Source organism: Glycine soja, chromosome 8 (assembly GCF_004193775.1).
Source record: "Glycine soja cultivar W05 chromosome 8, ASM419377v2, whole genome shotgun sequence".
In the NCBI taxonomy this organism is placed as follows: Eukaryota; Viridiplantae; Streptophyta; class Magnoliopsida; order Fabales; family Fabaceae; genus Glycine; species Glycine soja.
This window is the reverse complement of record NC_041009.1, coordinates 40,562,194-40,579,893: the sequence shown is the minus strand read 5'-3', so window position 1 is coordinate 40,579,893 and position 17,700 is coordinate 40,562,194. Positions and strand designations below refer to the sequence as shown.

General features: G+C 29.3%; 1 protein-coding gene across 1 annotated transcript; it reads left to right on the top strand.

Moving 5' to 3' along the window:
• Nucleotides 1-9,240: 9,240 nt before the first annotated feature.
• Nucleotides 9,241-13,181, top strand: LOC114423028 (protein RICE SALT SENSITIVE 3-like). The gene is made up of 7 exons (XM_028389629.1): nt 9,241-9,377; nt 10,096-10,146; nt 10,253-10,429; nt 10,732-10,816; nt 11,052-11,093; nt 12,413-12,469; nt 12,590-13,181. The coding sequence occupies exons 1-7, from the start codon at nt 9,241-9,243 to the stop codon at nt 13,076-13,078; spliced, it is 1,038 nt and encodes a 345-aa protein (XP_028245430.1). The 3' UTR covers nt 13,079-13,181.
• Nucleotides 13,182-17,700: the final 4,519 nt, after the last annotated feature.

Here is a 17,700-nt window from a genome sequence, read left to right as displayed (position 1 = left end):
ATAATAATTCTGTTTTGAGTGACTTTTTTCTTTCATGATATTGAATTCTAATTAAGGATATTTTAGAAAAAAAATATTTTTTAGGAGAATAGGAAAATTATATAATGTTAATTGTTTTTCTTAATTAATATAAAACTAATTATTTTTCTTATATATTTTTATAGGATAGAGTATACTATAGTTTTAAGATATTACAAAATATTTGATGTATTTATTAGACAAAGCTCGTCCCTACCAAGACCAACCCCTTGGTATCCTTCAAAGCTCTTTAGTATATATTTTTTTAGGGCTGTATGAATGGTGGGTTGTTGCAGAAAAGGATCCTCTTTTGTAAAAGTTGCGTCTTTCTCTCTTTTTTTAGTAATTAAATATGGGCTTAATATGTTTTTTACCCTTAACGGTTTCAAATTTTGAACTTTTGTCCATTGTTAAAGAGTTTGTTCATTTTTAGTACCTAATGAATTTTAGTTGACTAATTTAATACCCTTTAAAAATATTTACCCATTTTTAGTTCTTCCTTTATTTTATAATTGAGACTAATTTTGAGAAATAAAAATAAATGAGAAATTAAAAATGATCAAAAAAACTTAAAGGGATTAAAATTAGTAGTCTAAATTTTGTCAAATTGAAAATGGACAATTTTTTTTAAGAGGGACTAAAAATCAAAATTTAAAATGGTTGAGGGACCAAAAATTTTATTCAACCATATTAAATAATTGAGAGTTAAGACTATATTAAAATTTTTGTATATTCACAAAGAAAGATGGACACAAAATTTTAAAAATCACATACATAAAACTAAAGGATCCCTTTTTGAGTTATTGCACGAGTGGGTTATGTGAAATTAACATAAAACTTTGGAACACAAAATTTTTTAGCACAAAGTCTTGTATATTTAAAAATCACACTATTATCTCTTTGAAATGCTCATGAATGAAGAGGTTGCACTCCCTCACTTTGCTTGGCCTCAAAGTAACCCATTGCCAAGCCATCAAGATATGTTCCATAGCAAACCTTTACACTTCCAACAACCCCGTAACTTATTGCACAAAATGCATAGAATTAACCTCGGCTCACCAAGTGTTTCACAAAATTTCCCACAAAAACATTGTCTTGGGACACCATAATTTTTGCTTATGTTAACTCTGGTAAACTAGATGCCAATGGAAACTCCTTAGAGCCATGAGAAGGTCTATGCTCACATTTGACAGTTACACTTTGGGAAGCATTCTCAAGAGTATTGCCTGTACTGGCAAGTTCTAGCTTGGGCAACAATTGCATTTCGTCATGCTCAAGGTGGAGCTATAAAAAAATGTGTTTTTTAGTAATGCCCTCTTGGATATGTATGCTAAATGTGGGAGAGTTGGTGATGGATACTTGTGTTCCAAAACATGCCAAAAAGCAACTATTTTCCATAGAATACACTTGTTGATAATTATTCATGAGTTAATGATCATGAGGTGGTGTTTTAGGTGGTAAGTTGTGTGGAGCTAGAGGGGTGTATAAATCAATTATGGCATAGAGTCCATGCTTTTAACATTACTTGATGATGTTGTGTTTTATAGGTTGACAATGCAATTGCATTGTAAAATTGTGAACCATGGGTTGGAAGTGTTTAACATTGTCTACAATGTTGGTATCATAGCATATTAAAAGTGTTGTTATTTGCAAGATGTTGAACAGCCACCAAAACCACAACCAACAACATTTTTAATATTTTTTAAATCATTTTAAATAAACTTCAGCGACCAAATTAGAGACAACAGTTTCAGTGATTGAGTTAGTCGCTTGGCAATAAAAGTGATCGGATTATCAATGACTGAGTAGTTTTTATTAGCAACTAAATATATTGTTCGTGACACAGTGACCAACACAAAGTTAGGTCATGAAGAGTGTAGTGACTTGGGTTTTTGGGACCATATCCTTTTGGTTTTTGCAATAAATAGCGACTAAGTGTTGCAATATTTTGTCGGTCTCTAAATGACATTTTTTAGTAGTGAAACTAATGGTGGAATCCTTTAAGGCCGAGTTATATGAGGCATAATTGTGTCAGTGTGAGAAAGTTTTGTGGAGATGGGCAAGCAATTGATTAAGGAGTTATGTTGTAAAGGATGCTTATAGTTTGATGTTACAACAACAATTCTGTATGGAATTGGACAAGGTGCACTGAAGAATGTGGAAAGATGCAATACCTAGTTGCATTTTCTAGGAGGATCATAATTAATAAAATTCAAACAAAGGCCAATCTAAAAAGTAGAAAGGTACAACTAATAGGAGGGAATTACAATTGCCTATTTTGCCTACAAGGTGAAGAAACAATGAATCATTTGTTTTTCACATGTAAGTTCTCTTCATCCATTTGGAACAGGTGCTAACAATGACTAGGTGATAATTGTTATGCATACTTACAATTGCACTTAATTTCCACAACAGTTATCACACTTTTTTTTACTTATTACTTGTTTAGTTCCCTTTTAGTTAGAAATTATCTTCTTTAAGGATTTAACTTTTGTCTAGATAGTTTTAGGAATTTAGTTGGATTTTTATTATGTTTTAAAGAGAGTTAGTACATTGAGAAAGGAATTGAAGTTTTGGAGTGAAGTCTATTCACTCAGGTGAATTTTTAAACCCACCATAGATAAACACAAATAAACATAGATTCAGGTTGCTTAAAACTGACTTTCTAAACCTACCAAAGATAAACACAAATTCAAGTTGCTTAAAACTGACTTTGAAGAGTTGATGGCCTAACACATTAATAGAAACACGTGGCATGGCCCAAACGAATGTTAATTGCAACCATACAGTAAATTCACACGTTGACCAGCAACACAACATCACTAAACGAATAAATGTTGCGACATGGGGTATACACATCGTTTAATAAAATGTCGCGAAAATATATTAGTAATATTTATTCGCATTTGACGATATTTTTTAAATATTGTTAAAAGGTTTTAGTAATATTTTTACCAAGTGTTAGACAAAAAAATGTTACTAAAGCTTACATGTGTAGTAGTGTTTGTTGTACAAGTATAAATTGTTAAAAAAAATAAGTTAAACGAAATTGGTGTCAATTGAGCTGAACTATGTTCACAAAAATTGAACTATTTAAACAAAAAAATGAATTGAACTTTTTCATAGTTCAGTTTTAAAAAATTGAATTGCTCCAAAACTGAAATGATAGGTAACATATGAGATTAAAAAATGTGAAAATTTTGCTTCAAAATAATATGCTTATTGAGAATATTTCGAGAGCAATTTAGGTAGTTTACAACAATTCGAACAATTCAAGATAGTTTGGAGTAGTTCAAAATAGTTCAATTTAGACTAGTTCACCCGAATTGTTACACAATTCAATTCAGTTCACCTGAACTATAACATAAATAAGTTCCCCCAAACTATTGTTTTAGTTTTGTTCAGCTCATCAATTTTGTCCATCCCTTATTACAACAATTTGTAAGATGGAGTTTATGTCTTTATGGGATCCTTGTTTAAGTTATATTATGTGTGTGTCAAGGCTTTTTTGAGCTGAAATTAGTTTTGTAACAAAGATTGTAATTTTGTATATGGGTTGGAATATTCCTTGTATCCTTATATTATTATATACTTTAGTGGCTGATAAAAAAAAGTCGACTTATCCTATTATATTTTTTTTATTAAAAATTTAGTAACATATGATAACATATTATACTTTCTATATAAAAAATGAAATAATTGTAAAAAATATTATACTTTCTTATAAAAATTAAGAGACTAAAATTACAAATTAATTGTATTAAAATAAAAAAATGTAATTAAACCAATATAAAAATTATTATTTTATCTATCTTAGTGTCTTTACTATTTTCTTTCCCTTTTTTCCCCCACGTCCAGACACATGTTAAAGCAATAGAATCCAATATTTTGCAGCACAACTACATCTATGGCTGGCATTTATCATATTATTGGCAGTTTCCGTAATTCCAAAATAACAAAGTTGAAAACTATCACAACTTGGAATAACATAAAGTGACACAACTACCAATCCATTAGGCATAACAATGGGGTAAATCTACATTCTTGTCAGATTTCGAAGGTGGGGTGGGGGAAATGGAAAGTCGGGGATGGAATAAGCAAAACTCATCTCTGATACGTCCTGTTGCCATGCATACTTATATCCAAAGCAATGATAAAAATTAGATCAGTAGCAATAGCTGAGATAAATTTCAGACTAACATGTGCCAAGAGAATGATGTGATAACCAACCATAGGAATGATTAAGAAAGATGATTAATAATTTTGGTATACACGGCAGATCTGATCTATTAAAGATAATTATATTTAAGTTAAATTAGACCATTAGGAGTAGTAGAAATTTTCTTTTTTTAATGTAATTATATACTTAAAATTCAAACTCAACTTTTGATTAAACTAGAACTTATGAAACACATATACCTCTATTGTTTGAAATGTTGTCGTATCATATATGTCTTCAATACCAATACTTGTTGGACACTTTTTTTTAGATGTTTAATTTAAAAATCATTTTGAGGAGTGCTGGAAATGTACTCTTTGACACACTCTCTTAAACAGATTCTCTTTAATTGATTAAAATTTGTTAAAAATTACAAAATTAAGAAAGAGAAATATTAAATATGATGTAAAACTTAAAATTTTTATTCATTTTGAATAAATTTCATCCAATCAATAAACATTTATTCAAAAGAGTGTGTTTCTAATATTTTTCAATTATTTTTTACTGGTTTGAACACTTAACCTATCATCTTTACACAACTTATACACTTGACACAACTTATACACTTGAAAAAACATAAAAGATTGATTAAAAAAATATGAATATACCATCAATTTATATTTTATTTTATATTACTCATTTCATTTCATTAGAATCTTTTTATTTGTATGTCATGTAATGTTTATGTGTCTTAAATTTTAGACATTAATTATATCACATTATGCTTCCTAAACAAAAATAATTCCACGTCAATTCATCTATCTATTGATTCCGTGGAGAACCAAGGCTAATTAATTAATTAGCTACACTTACGGTGAAGTTGTTGGGTGGATTGGTGCAGGTTTTTCCAATTAATAGGGTTGTAGCATGCAACACATGTTGATAAAATCACGTGATAATTAATCACATGGCTAGCTAGGGGAAGGAGGGGGAATTGATCAGATTCAGACTGAAGATGCTTGTGTCCCTTGGTTTCTTAATTTCTTCTCCCGACAAGAATGGTTGGTGAGTGTCCTCTCATACAAGCACATATATATGCATCATGCATGTTTCTCTACTCCTTTAAGTTGCATAGAGATATTAAAATTACTACTTGGTGCATCCCCCTTTGGCTGCTAGTACAAGTACGTCTCCCTTCTTTTTCCTACTTCACTCATGCATGCTGGCTGCTGCGTTTATTACAAAGGACGGGAAAATTGAAGAGGGGAATAGCACAGTGCAGCACATCTTCAGTTTGGACTGTGGCCTAATAATCATAACCTTATGCATGCTACCACATGACATGTCTCTTATATTTTCTTTTGGTTCTATCTCTCTAAATAAAAATGGTACATGTAGAATATTCCAAGACAATAATAGCTATCAACATTTGTATTAATCCAACTCAAACTTCCTTCAATCAAATCTGAAGATAATTAAGATTATTCTGATTTCACCCAAATCCATAAAGCATGTAAACTATATATTTCAAATAATATTTCTATGGAAAATGCTTTAATTATGGGAAGAAGGAAATCACAAAAAGATGAATGTTTTTAATTGGTTATAGTTATCTTTTGGTTCCTGCCAAATGCAAGTAATTAAATAGTTGCCGTTTCTTTAAAAACATGACACGTGTACTTTTGTATATTTGGTGTAAAGTGTACTTTCTACAAATCAATTAATTAATTAAATCATTATAGTAGTTTGTGAGTCACTTTGAATAACTAATAAGAATAAGTTTTAAGTTAGTTTGACTAAAATTCGTTTGAGATGGTTATTGGTGTCTGGTTTTTTGTTTTTAAATATAATTTCTAAAATAAAGTACTTCTATTTTTATTTTCAGAACAAAAAAGAAAAAATTCGTCAACTTGATTTTTAATTTTTTTTTCAAAAATACCCACTCTTATTCTATATTTGATAATAACATTGTCAATTATCATTACCATCACCACCAATATCATTGTTATAATCTCTATCATCATCTTTATTATTATCATCATCAATATTATCACACCACCATAAATATATCAATCATGGTCAACCACTGTCACATCATTATATCATTGTTGTCATCCTCGCCATTATCACAATACACATCCTTAAACTAATTTTAATAAAATAGAAAACTTTTGGATTGAGGTTATTTTTAAACAAAAAGTTAGAAGAAAAAAACACTAAAAATTGGTTGCAGTTTTTAAACTTATAACTAAAAATCAGTACCACTATGTTTGGTAATCACTTTTTCATCTCGCTTTTAACTTTATTTACTAGTTTCAACTAGTTTAACCTTATTAATCGAGATTGGCAAATAATCTTTTTTCAATATCTTGTAACATATTTTAAAACCCTACTTTTTGCCCTCTAATGTTTATTAAATTTCTTTTTAACCATTTTTTTCATAGACGTGAGGTTTTATTACTCTTTTTTTTTGTTTTATCTTTCTCCTTTTTTAATATTTTATATTAAGTTGTTTGTTTTAACCATTACAATACAACATTGGCAGTATTTATTTTATTATTTAATATTATGCTTTAGGATATTGATAGTGACAAAATTAATACGGGTTTATTTTATTTTATTTCTTTTTTAAAATGTTTTTTTTTTCAATTACGCTGTTTACTTAATCATTACACTATTGTTATTTATTTTATCATTTTAAAATTATACTTCAATATATTTTAATTTAGTCCTATCAAATCAGCTTATAAGGTGAGAATTATCTTTCACTTATTATATATACTATTTTAATCATATCTCTAATTAATATAAAATCTTCTACCATATCAGTTATAATTTCTAACTATAAATTAGCTAACTAATTTTTTAGTTAATTTTTTTCAAATATTTTTGTTTACAAAACAGTTATTATAAAGTCCCGTAAGGGACCCATGATTGACAAGCTAGCATGCATGAGGTGGGATGGTTAGGATGAAATGGGTCACATCTACTTCTTTGTTTGGACACTACTTTTTTTAGTCATTATAACAACATTTTCTGAGATTTTATGTAATTATTATGATAAAACTAATATAATAAAAAAATAATATAATTAAAAAAACTAATAAGAACATAAGAAAGAACAAAAATGACATAAGAAAATTAATATGACAAAAACTAAAATAAATTATAATATTTTTTGAGATTTCATGTAATTACATAAACACTTCTTTGTTTTAGTTATTATTTTCACCTCTTTTGTCATACATAGTTATCTAATAATTCCAATAGCAACAATTATATTTATACATTTTGTATTACATTATATCTTTCTTTTGGTTGGAAATCATCAAACTAAAACCCCTGCTCTTTGTGCCAAAAATTGTAAAAGTAAAATAAGGATTATGGGAAGCAAAATTATATGTAGAAGATAGAAAAATAGAACCAAATTTGTTAGCATAGAAAACCCCTCGATGTAAGGAAGCAATTAACTACTGTCTTAATTTTATAGATGAATTTTCACTAGTTTTTATAGATGGGTGATGTGATCTTTACTAGGAGCGGATTGCTTGACACATGTAAGAGAATTTGGAGGATGCCACTTCTAAAGAGGGTAGACGTCACAAGAATTACCTTGATAAGTCAGAGATTGGTTCAATAAGGAACTCAGTGAGAAGCTCTCACAAAATGTTTACAAAATGCCAAAAGTCCCTTTATTAAAAATGAGTTCAATACATACAGTGTATCTGAGGTGCAGTTGAAAAGACACCAATTTTATTTAATTAAAAGGAAAATGAAAAATAGAAATAAAAAAAATTATATGGCATAGGTCTTCAAATTAGTTTGGGCTAAAATGATAACGAAAAAAACATATTTGACATGTGCCTTCAAATTAGTTTGAGCCTTCGGTAACAATTAAGATTCTTTGGTAGTGTCTCTGGGCCTTCATCCTTCTCCACTTAGGTCTTGCTAAGTATGTCTAATATCATTTGTTGGAAGGTATCATCTGAGTGTTTGGTCCTACTCCTGATCATAAGTTCCTGTATTTGGACATTTTTAGATTCTCATCAATGGATTAGTTATAACTTTCTTTTGTTTTTAAAATACACTCAAATGTAATTTAGTAATGTCCTAGCTTCTTCTGAAAATATGATGATATATCATATATATTAGCAAGGAAAAAACTTTCAGTTCTATCGGTGCTATATGTACTATTTTTCAATTATAATTAGAGTTTCCTCTCACTAATATGAAAGAAAAAAATCTGCATTAAAGAATTATGCATATTATTAATGTAAAATTCTAATTTTAATTGGACAACAACACCTATAGAGCTGGATGTAAGTTTTGTCTTATTAGAAAACACCATATTTATATTAACAGTTTATTTCTTTTGATATATATCAATAAAAATAAATCCAATACCTAACCGTTACTATATCATCAAAGACACTGCATGGGGGGTCACGAGATAGCTAGGTAGGAAGATACAAGTCTTCAAAGAAATGAAGCTACGTATGACTGTTGTTGCAACCACAAATGTAATATAATAATAATAACGTTCCTGTCTTTGCTACTGACAGATATGATTCGTGAATATGGATGAGGATATTTTAAAATAGCCCCAAAGAGAAACAAAAAATTGAGTAAATTGAAAAATATGTATGATTCATTAATTTGATCCTACCAAAAAGTATATGCAAAAGAGATGTTGAAATATAAATATAAGGCAAAATCTCATATCAGATAGATATAAAAAAAAATATCAAGATAAAATTTATAAACTTAAACTTTTAAAATTTTATATTAAAATATGGTATTACATTCGCTTATATATGTGTGATTGTTTATGACCGACTCATTATATAAACCTCTTTGAGTCTAAAAGTTTTAAGTTAAAATGTGATGTTTTTTCACTGCACAGCAACAGGGAGGGAGGAATAACATGAGATATTCATGGTTGGCATGTATAAAGCAGGATATGATGTTGCCGTTGCCCTTGTAGTACTATAAGTATGACCAAGTAAAAGGGGGAGCTAGCAGGAGAAAGGATCAGATAGCACTTGTATTTGATTGATGAGTTAATGGAAGAATCTCTCAGTACATTAGCTGTTACACATCTTCTTCAACAAACACTCAGAAGCTTATGCATCCATCAAAATTCTCAATGGGTCTATGTAGTCTTCTGGAGGATCGTGCCAAGAAACTATCCACCACCCAAGTAAGGAGACAAAAATATATGCATGTACAATAATAAAATTAACATACTCTATCTCAAGAGAATTATTATATACATGATCCAGAATTATGTGATTTCCATCAATTTCCACTTGTTATGTAACCACACATTTTAATTTACAAAAAAACAATTAATAGGATGGACCCATATATATTTGAAGGATGTAAATGCACCTCCTGATTTTAACTTTGAGAAAAATACAAGTATATATTCATTGTAATAATTCCTTTTGCACCCCCTAATTTTATAATTTGAACTAGTTAGTTTCAAATTATGATTTTTATTGACTAATTTGCACTCCCTAATCTTTACATTTTGTTCTATTTTTAGTTTACTAGATACTTGGTTTTATTCATTTGAACATTTCATTTCTTTTTCAGCTCACAAGACTAGATTAATTTCAAGATTTAGGTCTTTGTATTCATATGCATGATAATGATTATTATTAATTTATTTTTTAAAATAATTTGTCTTCACTGACGGTCTTGAATCTGTCACTTATGAGTATTGGTGGGGATCACATAGTGTCGAACTTTGTAAACAATAATTTCTGAAGAAGTAAAAAAAAAAAACCATAAATTTGACAATTTAGGCACATATATATACTTGCCTAAGTATATACATGCAAACAGATTTCCAAGTTATTTTGCGTGAATATGTTGAATTTTGATGCTTGTATATATCTTCGTGATATATGTAGATGGGAAAGTGAAGCGGCTAATGATAAATCCAGAGGAAACAGAAGGAACTGGTAATATTTTCTTGATTTTCATGCAAAATTTATTGCTAAATTTCAATGCAGGACTATATTGTGTTTGGTTTAATACTTAATTATATATATATGTACGTGCATGCAGGATATTGGTCTGGGAAGATGGTTTCTGCAACTTTGCTACCTCATCAGCACCTGAAATTAATTCAGGCGATTATCCTCCCTTATCAGTTTATGGGAACTATGAATGCCAGCCCTACCAAGGGCTCCAACCTGAGCTTTTCTTCAAGATGTCACATGAAATCTATAACTATGGAGAAGGGTATGCATATCAATTATAATAGTAAAGTATATCCCATATTAATTTTGAGTGGCATATGATGCCTCAATTTTTGTTCTTTTGAGATTTGTGATTCAAAGCAAAGAGGTAGTGTTATATATATTGAGATGCTATACACGTACAATGTATAATTTGTATAACACTTTATACAACATTATATTATATCTATCTGTCTCCTCCTCCTTATGTTTCAAATTCAAATTTCTTTTCATTTTCTCTTTTTCTGTCAGTTGTATATTGTATTATACAAATATCATTTCTCATATATATTTCACATGGACCAGCTTGATAGGGAAAGTAGCCGAGGATCAGAGTCACAAGTGGATAGACATCAACTTCTTGTCATCATGTAACAATCCAGCAGATTTGGTGAGGGGTAAAAAGTGGCATCTTGCTTGTACTTACACAGTGAGCATTAAAAAAAAGTTAAATTCTTGCTAGTGTATTCAACGTTTAAATTAGGATTATATGTTAATGGAAAAAGTTCCCTGAAAAGATTTTCATCTACACAGTGCATGGTATCATATGATTCTTAATAACTACAAAAAGAAAATGAGAAACATGCTAATATCATTATATAACATATATACATGTTCTTTTACAGTACCCTAGGACCTGGGAAGCCCAGTTTCAGTCTGGTATAAAGGTATGTATGACAGAATGCGCTAATATTATCTCATTAAATATATTTGTGAGTTGTAGTAGTTTCAAGTTCAGGTTTATAATGTTTTGGCATAGTTCTTTTCATTATTCATCTCTATTAGTAGTTTTCTTATGTTGTCCTTTTGTTACAAAAACTTTTACGTGAATTGATCAGTATTGACATGTGGCAATTTCATGTTGCAAAAATGCTTATACGGCACACTAGATGAAACCATGTAAGCATTTTTGTAACAGGCTAGGGGACCTGACGCTAAAAATAAAAAAATAAAAGGTTTAGATATTACAAAGATCCCAAAAATATACAAAAATAAAAAAATTGATTATAGTATTGAAAATTCACATTGATTAAAAATACAGGAAAAATAGTATAGATAAACGGAAAAAACTCTTAATTCTAGATAATTTTTAAGATTAAATTAGACATAAAACTAAATTCTAAAACATTATAGTCTATTTTAATAATTGTTAAGTTTATGGAGTCATAGGTCATTATTGAATCATGTACACTCACATATATTCAATCTTGTTAGTTTTGTTAAGATGTTCGATGTAATATAAGAGTGTGTTGAAATTAATTTTCACATATTAATTAAAGAAAAATTAAGTTAGGTTTAAACTTAAATTTTAGGTGATATATTTAGCTAGAAATTGATATATATTTACATGGAGGAACAAATATTTAAGTCTGTCAAAATTATATTTTTTTAAAACCCAAATGGGTAAATAGCTTGAGTTACGGCTCTGATGTGATCGAATGAGTACCAGTGGATATGGTTTAAAGTACTGGTTGGTTAGGCCTTTCCCCCCTTAAAATATGCTAATTTTTCGACCAAGATGAAATTTATTTTTGTTTTTTTCTTCTTTTCCTTCCTTTTTATTTTTCATTTTTGTCTATATGTTCAATTAAACTAATTTGTCTTACATGGGAGTTCTGAGCGGAGACTTTCCTATTGTACGCAGTGTTGACTGTGAATTGGGAGAGCAACCCGACTAATAATGGTAGTGTGCAATTTGAAGGATTCAACACACCAATTTGGGTTTCTTAATTTAATTTAATTATTTTACCTCAAATTGATATTTTCATAATACTGTATAAGTATTTATTTATGTTGTAAATTTTACTTACGTTTTTATTTCTATACGTAATTAATTTTGTCGTATTTTATTAAATAAAATTCCTTTACATACAGAGAAAGAGAAAATATTATGTAGTCATTATTTGTTAATTTTTACAAAACACCGTGTAAAATAGTTTTCACACATGATCTTCTTTCTTTGTTTGATTCAATTGTATAATTGCAGACCATAGCCCTTATTGCAGTAAGAGAAGGAGTTATTCAATTAGGAGGAGTTCACAAGGTTTCCCTCTCTCACACTCACTCTCTCTCTCTCTACACTCAAATAATTAAAGCAAAATTCTACTTACAATTGCACTCACACGAATAATGTAAATTGTGGTTTTTGTTCATGGCACTCAAGGTGATTGAAGACCAAAACTACGTATTTCTATTGAGAAAAAAGTTCAGCTACATTGAGAGCATCCCTGGCGTGCTCTTACCACACCCATCATCATTTTCTGCATACCAAGGTTGTAAGGTGGAAGACTATGGTGCCTCAGAGCAACGGCATTTCCAAGACAATTATAATAATGTTAAAGCCCCAAATGAATTATATCATGACCAATGGGGCCATTATTACTCAATAAACAGCCTTGAGGCCCTACTCTTTAACCTGCCTTCAGTGGAGTCACCACCACCACCAACACAGTCTCATTTGTTTCCATCTCAAAGGGACTTGGAGTTTATGGGTTTGCAAAATGAAGTGGCAGAGAAAAAGTTAGATGATGTGGTGCATTGGACTGAACTAGATGTGGGTGAGAGTAGCAATTTCATGTTAAGGTACCACCATAGGTACCAAGATCAGAATGTTATTAGTGGTAGTGGAGCCAATAATGGATTTTGGTATTAGGCTAATTACGTCAGATGGGAATCGGTTGGTTGTAAATTAATCCTAATTAGTTAAGTCCCAACATTGTAGTGAGTTGCTATATATGGCTAGCTTCTTTATTTTTATGAATGTAGGATAATCACCTTGGGTTATCAGCTGAAGCTACTTTTAATCTAGTTTGGTTTTATCGGTGTTTTAATTTTTATTCTTTTATCATTACTACAAGAAATTAACCATTTAGCTACTGAAACATTCATGTGCTAATGATATAACTAAATTCAATTATTGTTAAGTATCATAAAGGATTGGTACAATAGTGTAAGGTTTTGTTGAGTTTATATAAGTGATAATGATTTATTTAATAGGAGAATTCATGTTCAATTTTAACTACATGCAAAAAAAATTTAAACTAATGGCAGTCATGCACTGCGGACAAGATTGGTTTACAATTTAATGAGTTGGAGAATATCCATAATTTCAATTGTTAAGTTATTTAACGAACAAACTAGCGATTATCACAAAATAATTACAATAAATCTAGATTTTAATATGTTGAGATCAAATTAATTAGACAATGTAATAGCTATTAATATAAACAATCACAAATTAATTAATAACAAGTTGTATTTCGGTCTCTTTTAATTGGGGACCTCATTAGCAACCACAGGTATAGCTGCTACTTCTGCACTACATTAAAATGAATTATATTGTTTTAAAAGAAAATACAATTGAAACCTATTGCTAATTTTGTCGCTAAATGAGCATCATAGCAATAGAATTATACTACTTATTTAGTCACTAACTCAGTCGCTATAAGGGCTTGCATTTGATTGCTGAGCACCATATTGAAAATAAGAAGAAATGGATGAAGACATATGTGAGGTATGAGCCATTGAGTCCAAAACCATGTTGCAAAATTGGCAACATAAGACCATGAAGCAAATGAGGAGATAAACTTAAATATAATCCTGGAATGAAGCTTCCTTGGGAGATCTTTAAGCTTGTGAAATATTGTAAGAATCCAAGTAGTATCTTCAAATAAAATGAAATGCAATGTCATGTGCTTATTGTAATCAATTTCTAACATAGGATGTACTTTAAAAATAAATAAAATCAAATGAGGTTGGACATATTGTTTTGCTAGTTATTGGCTTTGTTTTGGACATTATCCATTAAGGAGTAAATTCTCCCTTGGATAACTAACAACCATATTTTTACCTTGAGATGATTGGTCCTTGTTTGAAAATGTGAGGCTCACCTTACATTTATAGTACATAAGACCTCGTTTATTGAGTGAATATGCTACCTTGGAATGAATGTTAACCAAACCTAAGAGGGAGATTCTAGTGTTAAGATGTGGGGGATATCTTTAAATATTGAATACTTGGATAAAATATTTTCATAATTGATATTATGTTTCTTTTTTAATCCTTCTCTTTGATGCTAACAATGTTTTCTGTATAGAGAATAGTAATTAAGAAGGAAAAGTGTTTACGCAGCATCTTTATAGGAAATGCTCCCAAGCTAGGGTGATGGATGAGATGGAGCAGTGCAATGAGGAGCTAAGGAGTGAAAAGCTCAAATGACGTAGATTATAGAGAAACTACGATCTCTGGAAATGGAAAGCTCAAATGGGAACACTCCAACAACCAAAGGATAACCATCAATTTACATGCAACCACAAGGATCAATGGTGATTTGGAGAAAACAAGGGTATGTTCAGTATCTTTTGAAACAATTGATGGAAGAAGTTTTCTCTCTTAATTAGTGGTTGGTTTCAGATCGTTTTTTGCGTATCCTAACTGAGTCTTTGTAGAATTTTTATAGCAAAACAAGTCTAATTGTAACTAACTTATTCCACGGTTTTCTCACATTCAGCCATGTGATTGTTGCAACTAACTTTGTATCTTGTCTTGTTCTCCAATTCATCCTCTATGAATCTGTTTTTCTGTTTTTTCAAATTTTTATTATTTTTTTAAAGAAAAAATTGTACCGGATAAAATTTGTTATATATTCATAATCATAATTTGAAGACCAAAATAAAAACACGAGAAAAAAGATGGAGTGTAAAAAGTTTTAAATAATCATCTAATTACATCCATTATGTATGATAAATTAAATTTGTCGACTTTTAAAATATAATTATGTTAAATTAATTTAAATTAAATGAGCGTATAAAAAAGTAATACATAAATATTGAAAAAATATTATTTAAACTATATATACACCCGTGATATTTTTGTCTGCATTTATGTCATTGCTTCACTTGGGTGATAGAAACACATTATGGGCTAAGTCCAAGAGCTTTAAAGAAGCCCATTTCTATACGTAAGGCTGTAACTAAGGAGTGTTTCTTTGTTACGAGGTCGTAATTTTAGGAATCATATTCTCAAAAATATTCTAACTAAAAATATTATTTCTGGATATATCTAACAATACATTTATCTAAAATTGCATCTGGTTAAATTTTGATATTTCTAGGATTGTAAAAAAAATTCATCAAACAAACATTTATAAGTAAAAATAAATAAAGGATTAAATATAATTTTGTTTATTTAAATATGTATTGATCTATATTAATTTTAGTGCTCCAAAAATACTTTCATTATATTTGGCTCTTCAAATTTTCAAAATCATCCCTTTTAAGTCCTTTATTTAATTTTCGTTAACTTTGTTAAAAGTTTACAGAAATCAATAGTTGTTTCAACATTAGTCTTTTCATTTTCGATACTAATATTTAGTGTACATGAAAGAGTAAAAAATAAAATCATATTATTCTAAATCAGTTATAACGTAACCAGTGTAAGAAAAACAAATTACATTATCTGTACCTATCTATTTCGATCGGGTGTACAACCAGCCCATAAAAGTTTGTTTTAACTGATATAAAAGGTACGTGTAGTAACATTTCTCAAAATATTGGTTTTAGTTCCTATAAAAATTTAATAATAGCTTTTGAGTCTTTATATTTATTAAAACTGTTGTCATTTGTCTTTCACTTGGGACAAAAAAAAATCAGTTTCTAGGCAAAAATGTAGGAACTAAAATTATATTGAAATTTTATAAGAACTAAAACTAACCTTTCAAAAAATTTTGAAGGATCAACAACATTTTGTTTCTTTTTATAAAAGCTAAACATTAAAAAATACTTCCCCAGTCCCAAATTAACCGATGTTTTAGCATTGAAAAAAAAAATTCTATATTGACTTATGTTCTCAGTTTTCAATGCGATATTAAAACACATATTCTAATTTTATCCTCTAATAAATATTATTATCTTGAAATACTTAATAATATATTTATTTAAATTAAGAAAAGAATAATTATTTTAGTAAAATTATCCTCTAATAAATACTATTTTCATAAAATACTAATTTCTTAATTTATGTAAAACAAAAAGCCCTTAAAGATCAGATAGTTTGAGATGGAGGAAATACTTATTGTGTCCCTTATACCTCTAATAAATACTATTTTTCTCTAAATACTAACTATTATGTTTAAAAAAACCTTAATCATTAGTTATTTTAGTACTCATTTTTTACTCAAGGGACTCTTTTCTATAATTTAATTAGGAAAATAGTTATATATAGTATGGGAGACAAATAATTAAAAGAGCTTAGACTAGCTTATATATTTTGATTTACGAAAACAATATATGATTTTTGTAAACTCTTAATTTATTTCAGTATCATGCATAGTTGAATTTATAACACAAATAAGCAATTAATTAGATTATTTTTGGAAATTGAATACATATACTAAAAAATCATAATAACTTACATGCTTTATTCAACTAACTATAGTTAGATTTTCTCGATTATCTTTGTAAGTTGTTTAGGTAAACATATTTAAAAGCGGTTTAGGTTGCGCATAAATTTTCCCAAAATACAATGAAACTAACTTGGCTCAACACGGGAGTCAAGACCCTACCCACGAAACTTGCGGCCTGAAAGAAAAAAAAATCTTCAAATCAAAACAAAGACTAAAGAGCAAACGAGAAATTGTACACGACTTGTTTGTGTGTGTTCGAAAAGGGGCCAAGACACAAGCATTGGTTGGGCACAAAAGGGTGCAAAGTGGAGCAAAGGAACATGCATATATGGCTCCAAATTAAGTGAGATAGATTCATGAGATGACATGCATCATGGGGACAAATTCAAGTTGCATTGTGTGGAGGGCATTCTCTCCTCTAATTGGAAAGCCAAGTTGAACGTGTCCAACCCATTGGAGTGTATATACTGTGCAAATTAAGGCCTAAGATGATACTAAAAAACATGGCAAAAAACGTAGAACAAGAAACATGTGCACACATGTGCGTCCCGTTCCCACCACAAGGTCCAGCCAAGAATCAATGCAAGGCCACATTGATAGCATCAAACACAATCTGCTCGCTGCTTCTCAATCACACCATGCGTAAAAATAAAAATAAAGCTTGCTCCCTTTCTAGCCCTACACGTGCAAGAACACACGTTTTAGTGACATTATTTATAATAAATTTAAACTGTTACTTAATTATAAATAAATATGTATAATAAATTTATTAATTTTTATAATAAGTATATAAGTATCATATCAATAATAAATTTTAATTGATTGACGTATAAAAAAAATTATACTGACAATGCGTAATTATTAAACTCTTT

What these genes read in the sequence shown, in the direction of transcription:
- LOC114423028 (XM_028389629.1), top strand. Translation starts at nt 9,241, where the DNA reads ATGGAAGAATCTCTCAGTACATTAGCTGTTACACATCTTCTTCAACAA. An exon ending in ATCTATAACTATGGAGAAGG is followed by an intron (nt 10,430 to 10,731) that starts GTATGCATATCA and finishes CACATGGACCAG; the next exon opens with CTTGATAGGGAAAGTAGCCG. An exon ending in AATTAGGAGGAGTTCACAAG is followed by an intron (nt 12,470 to 12,589) that starts GTTTCCCTCTCT and finishes ATGGCACTCAAG; the next exon opens with GTGATTGAAGACCAAAACTA.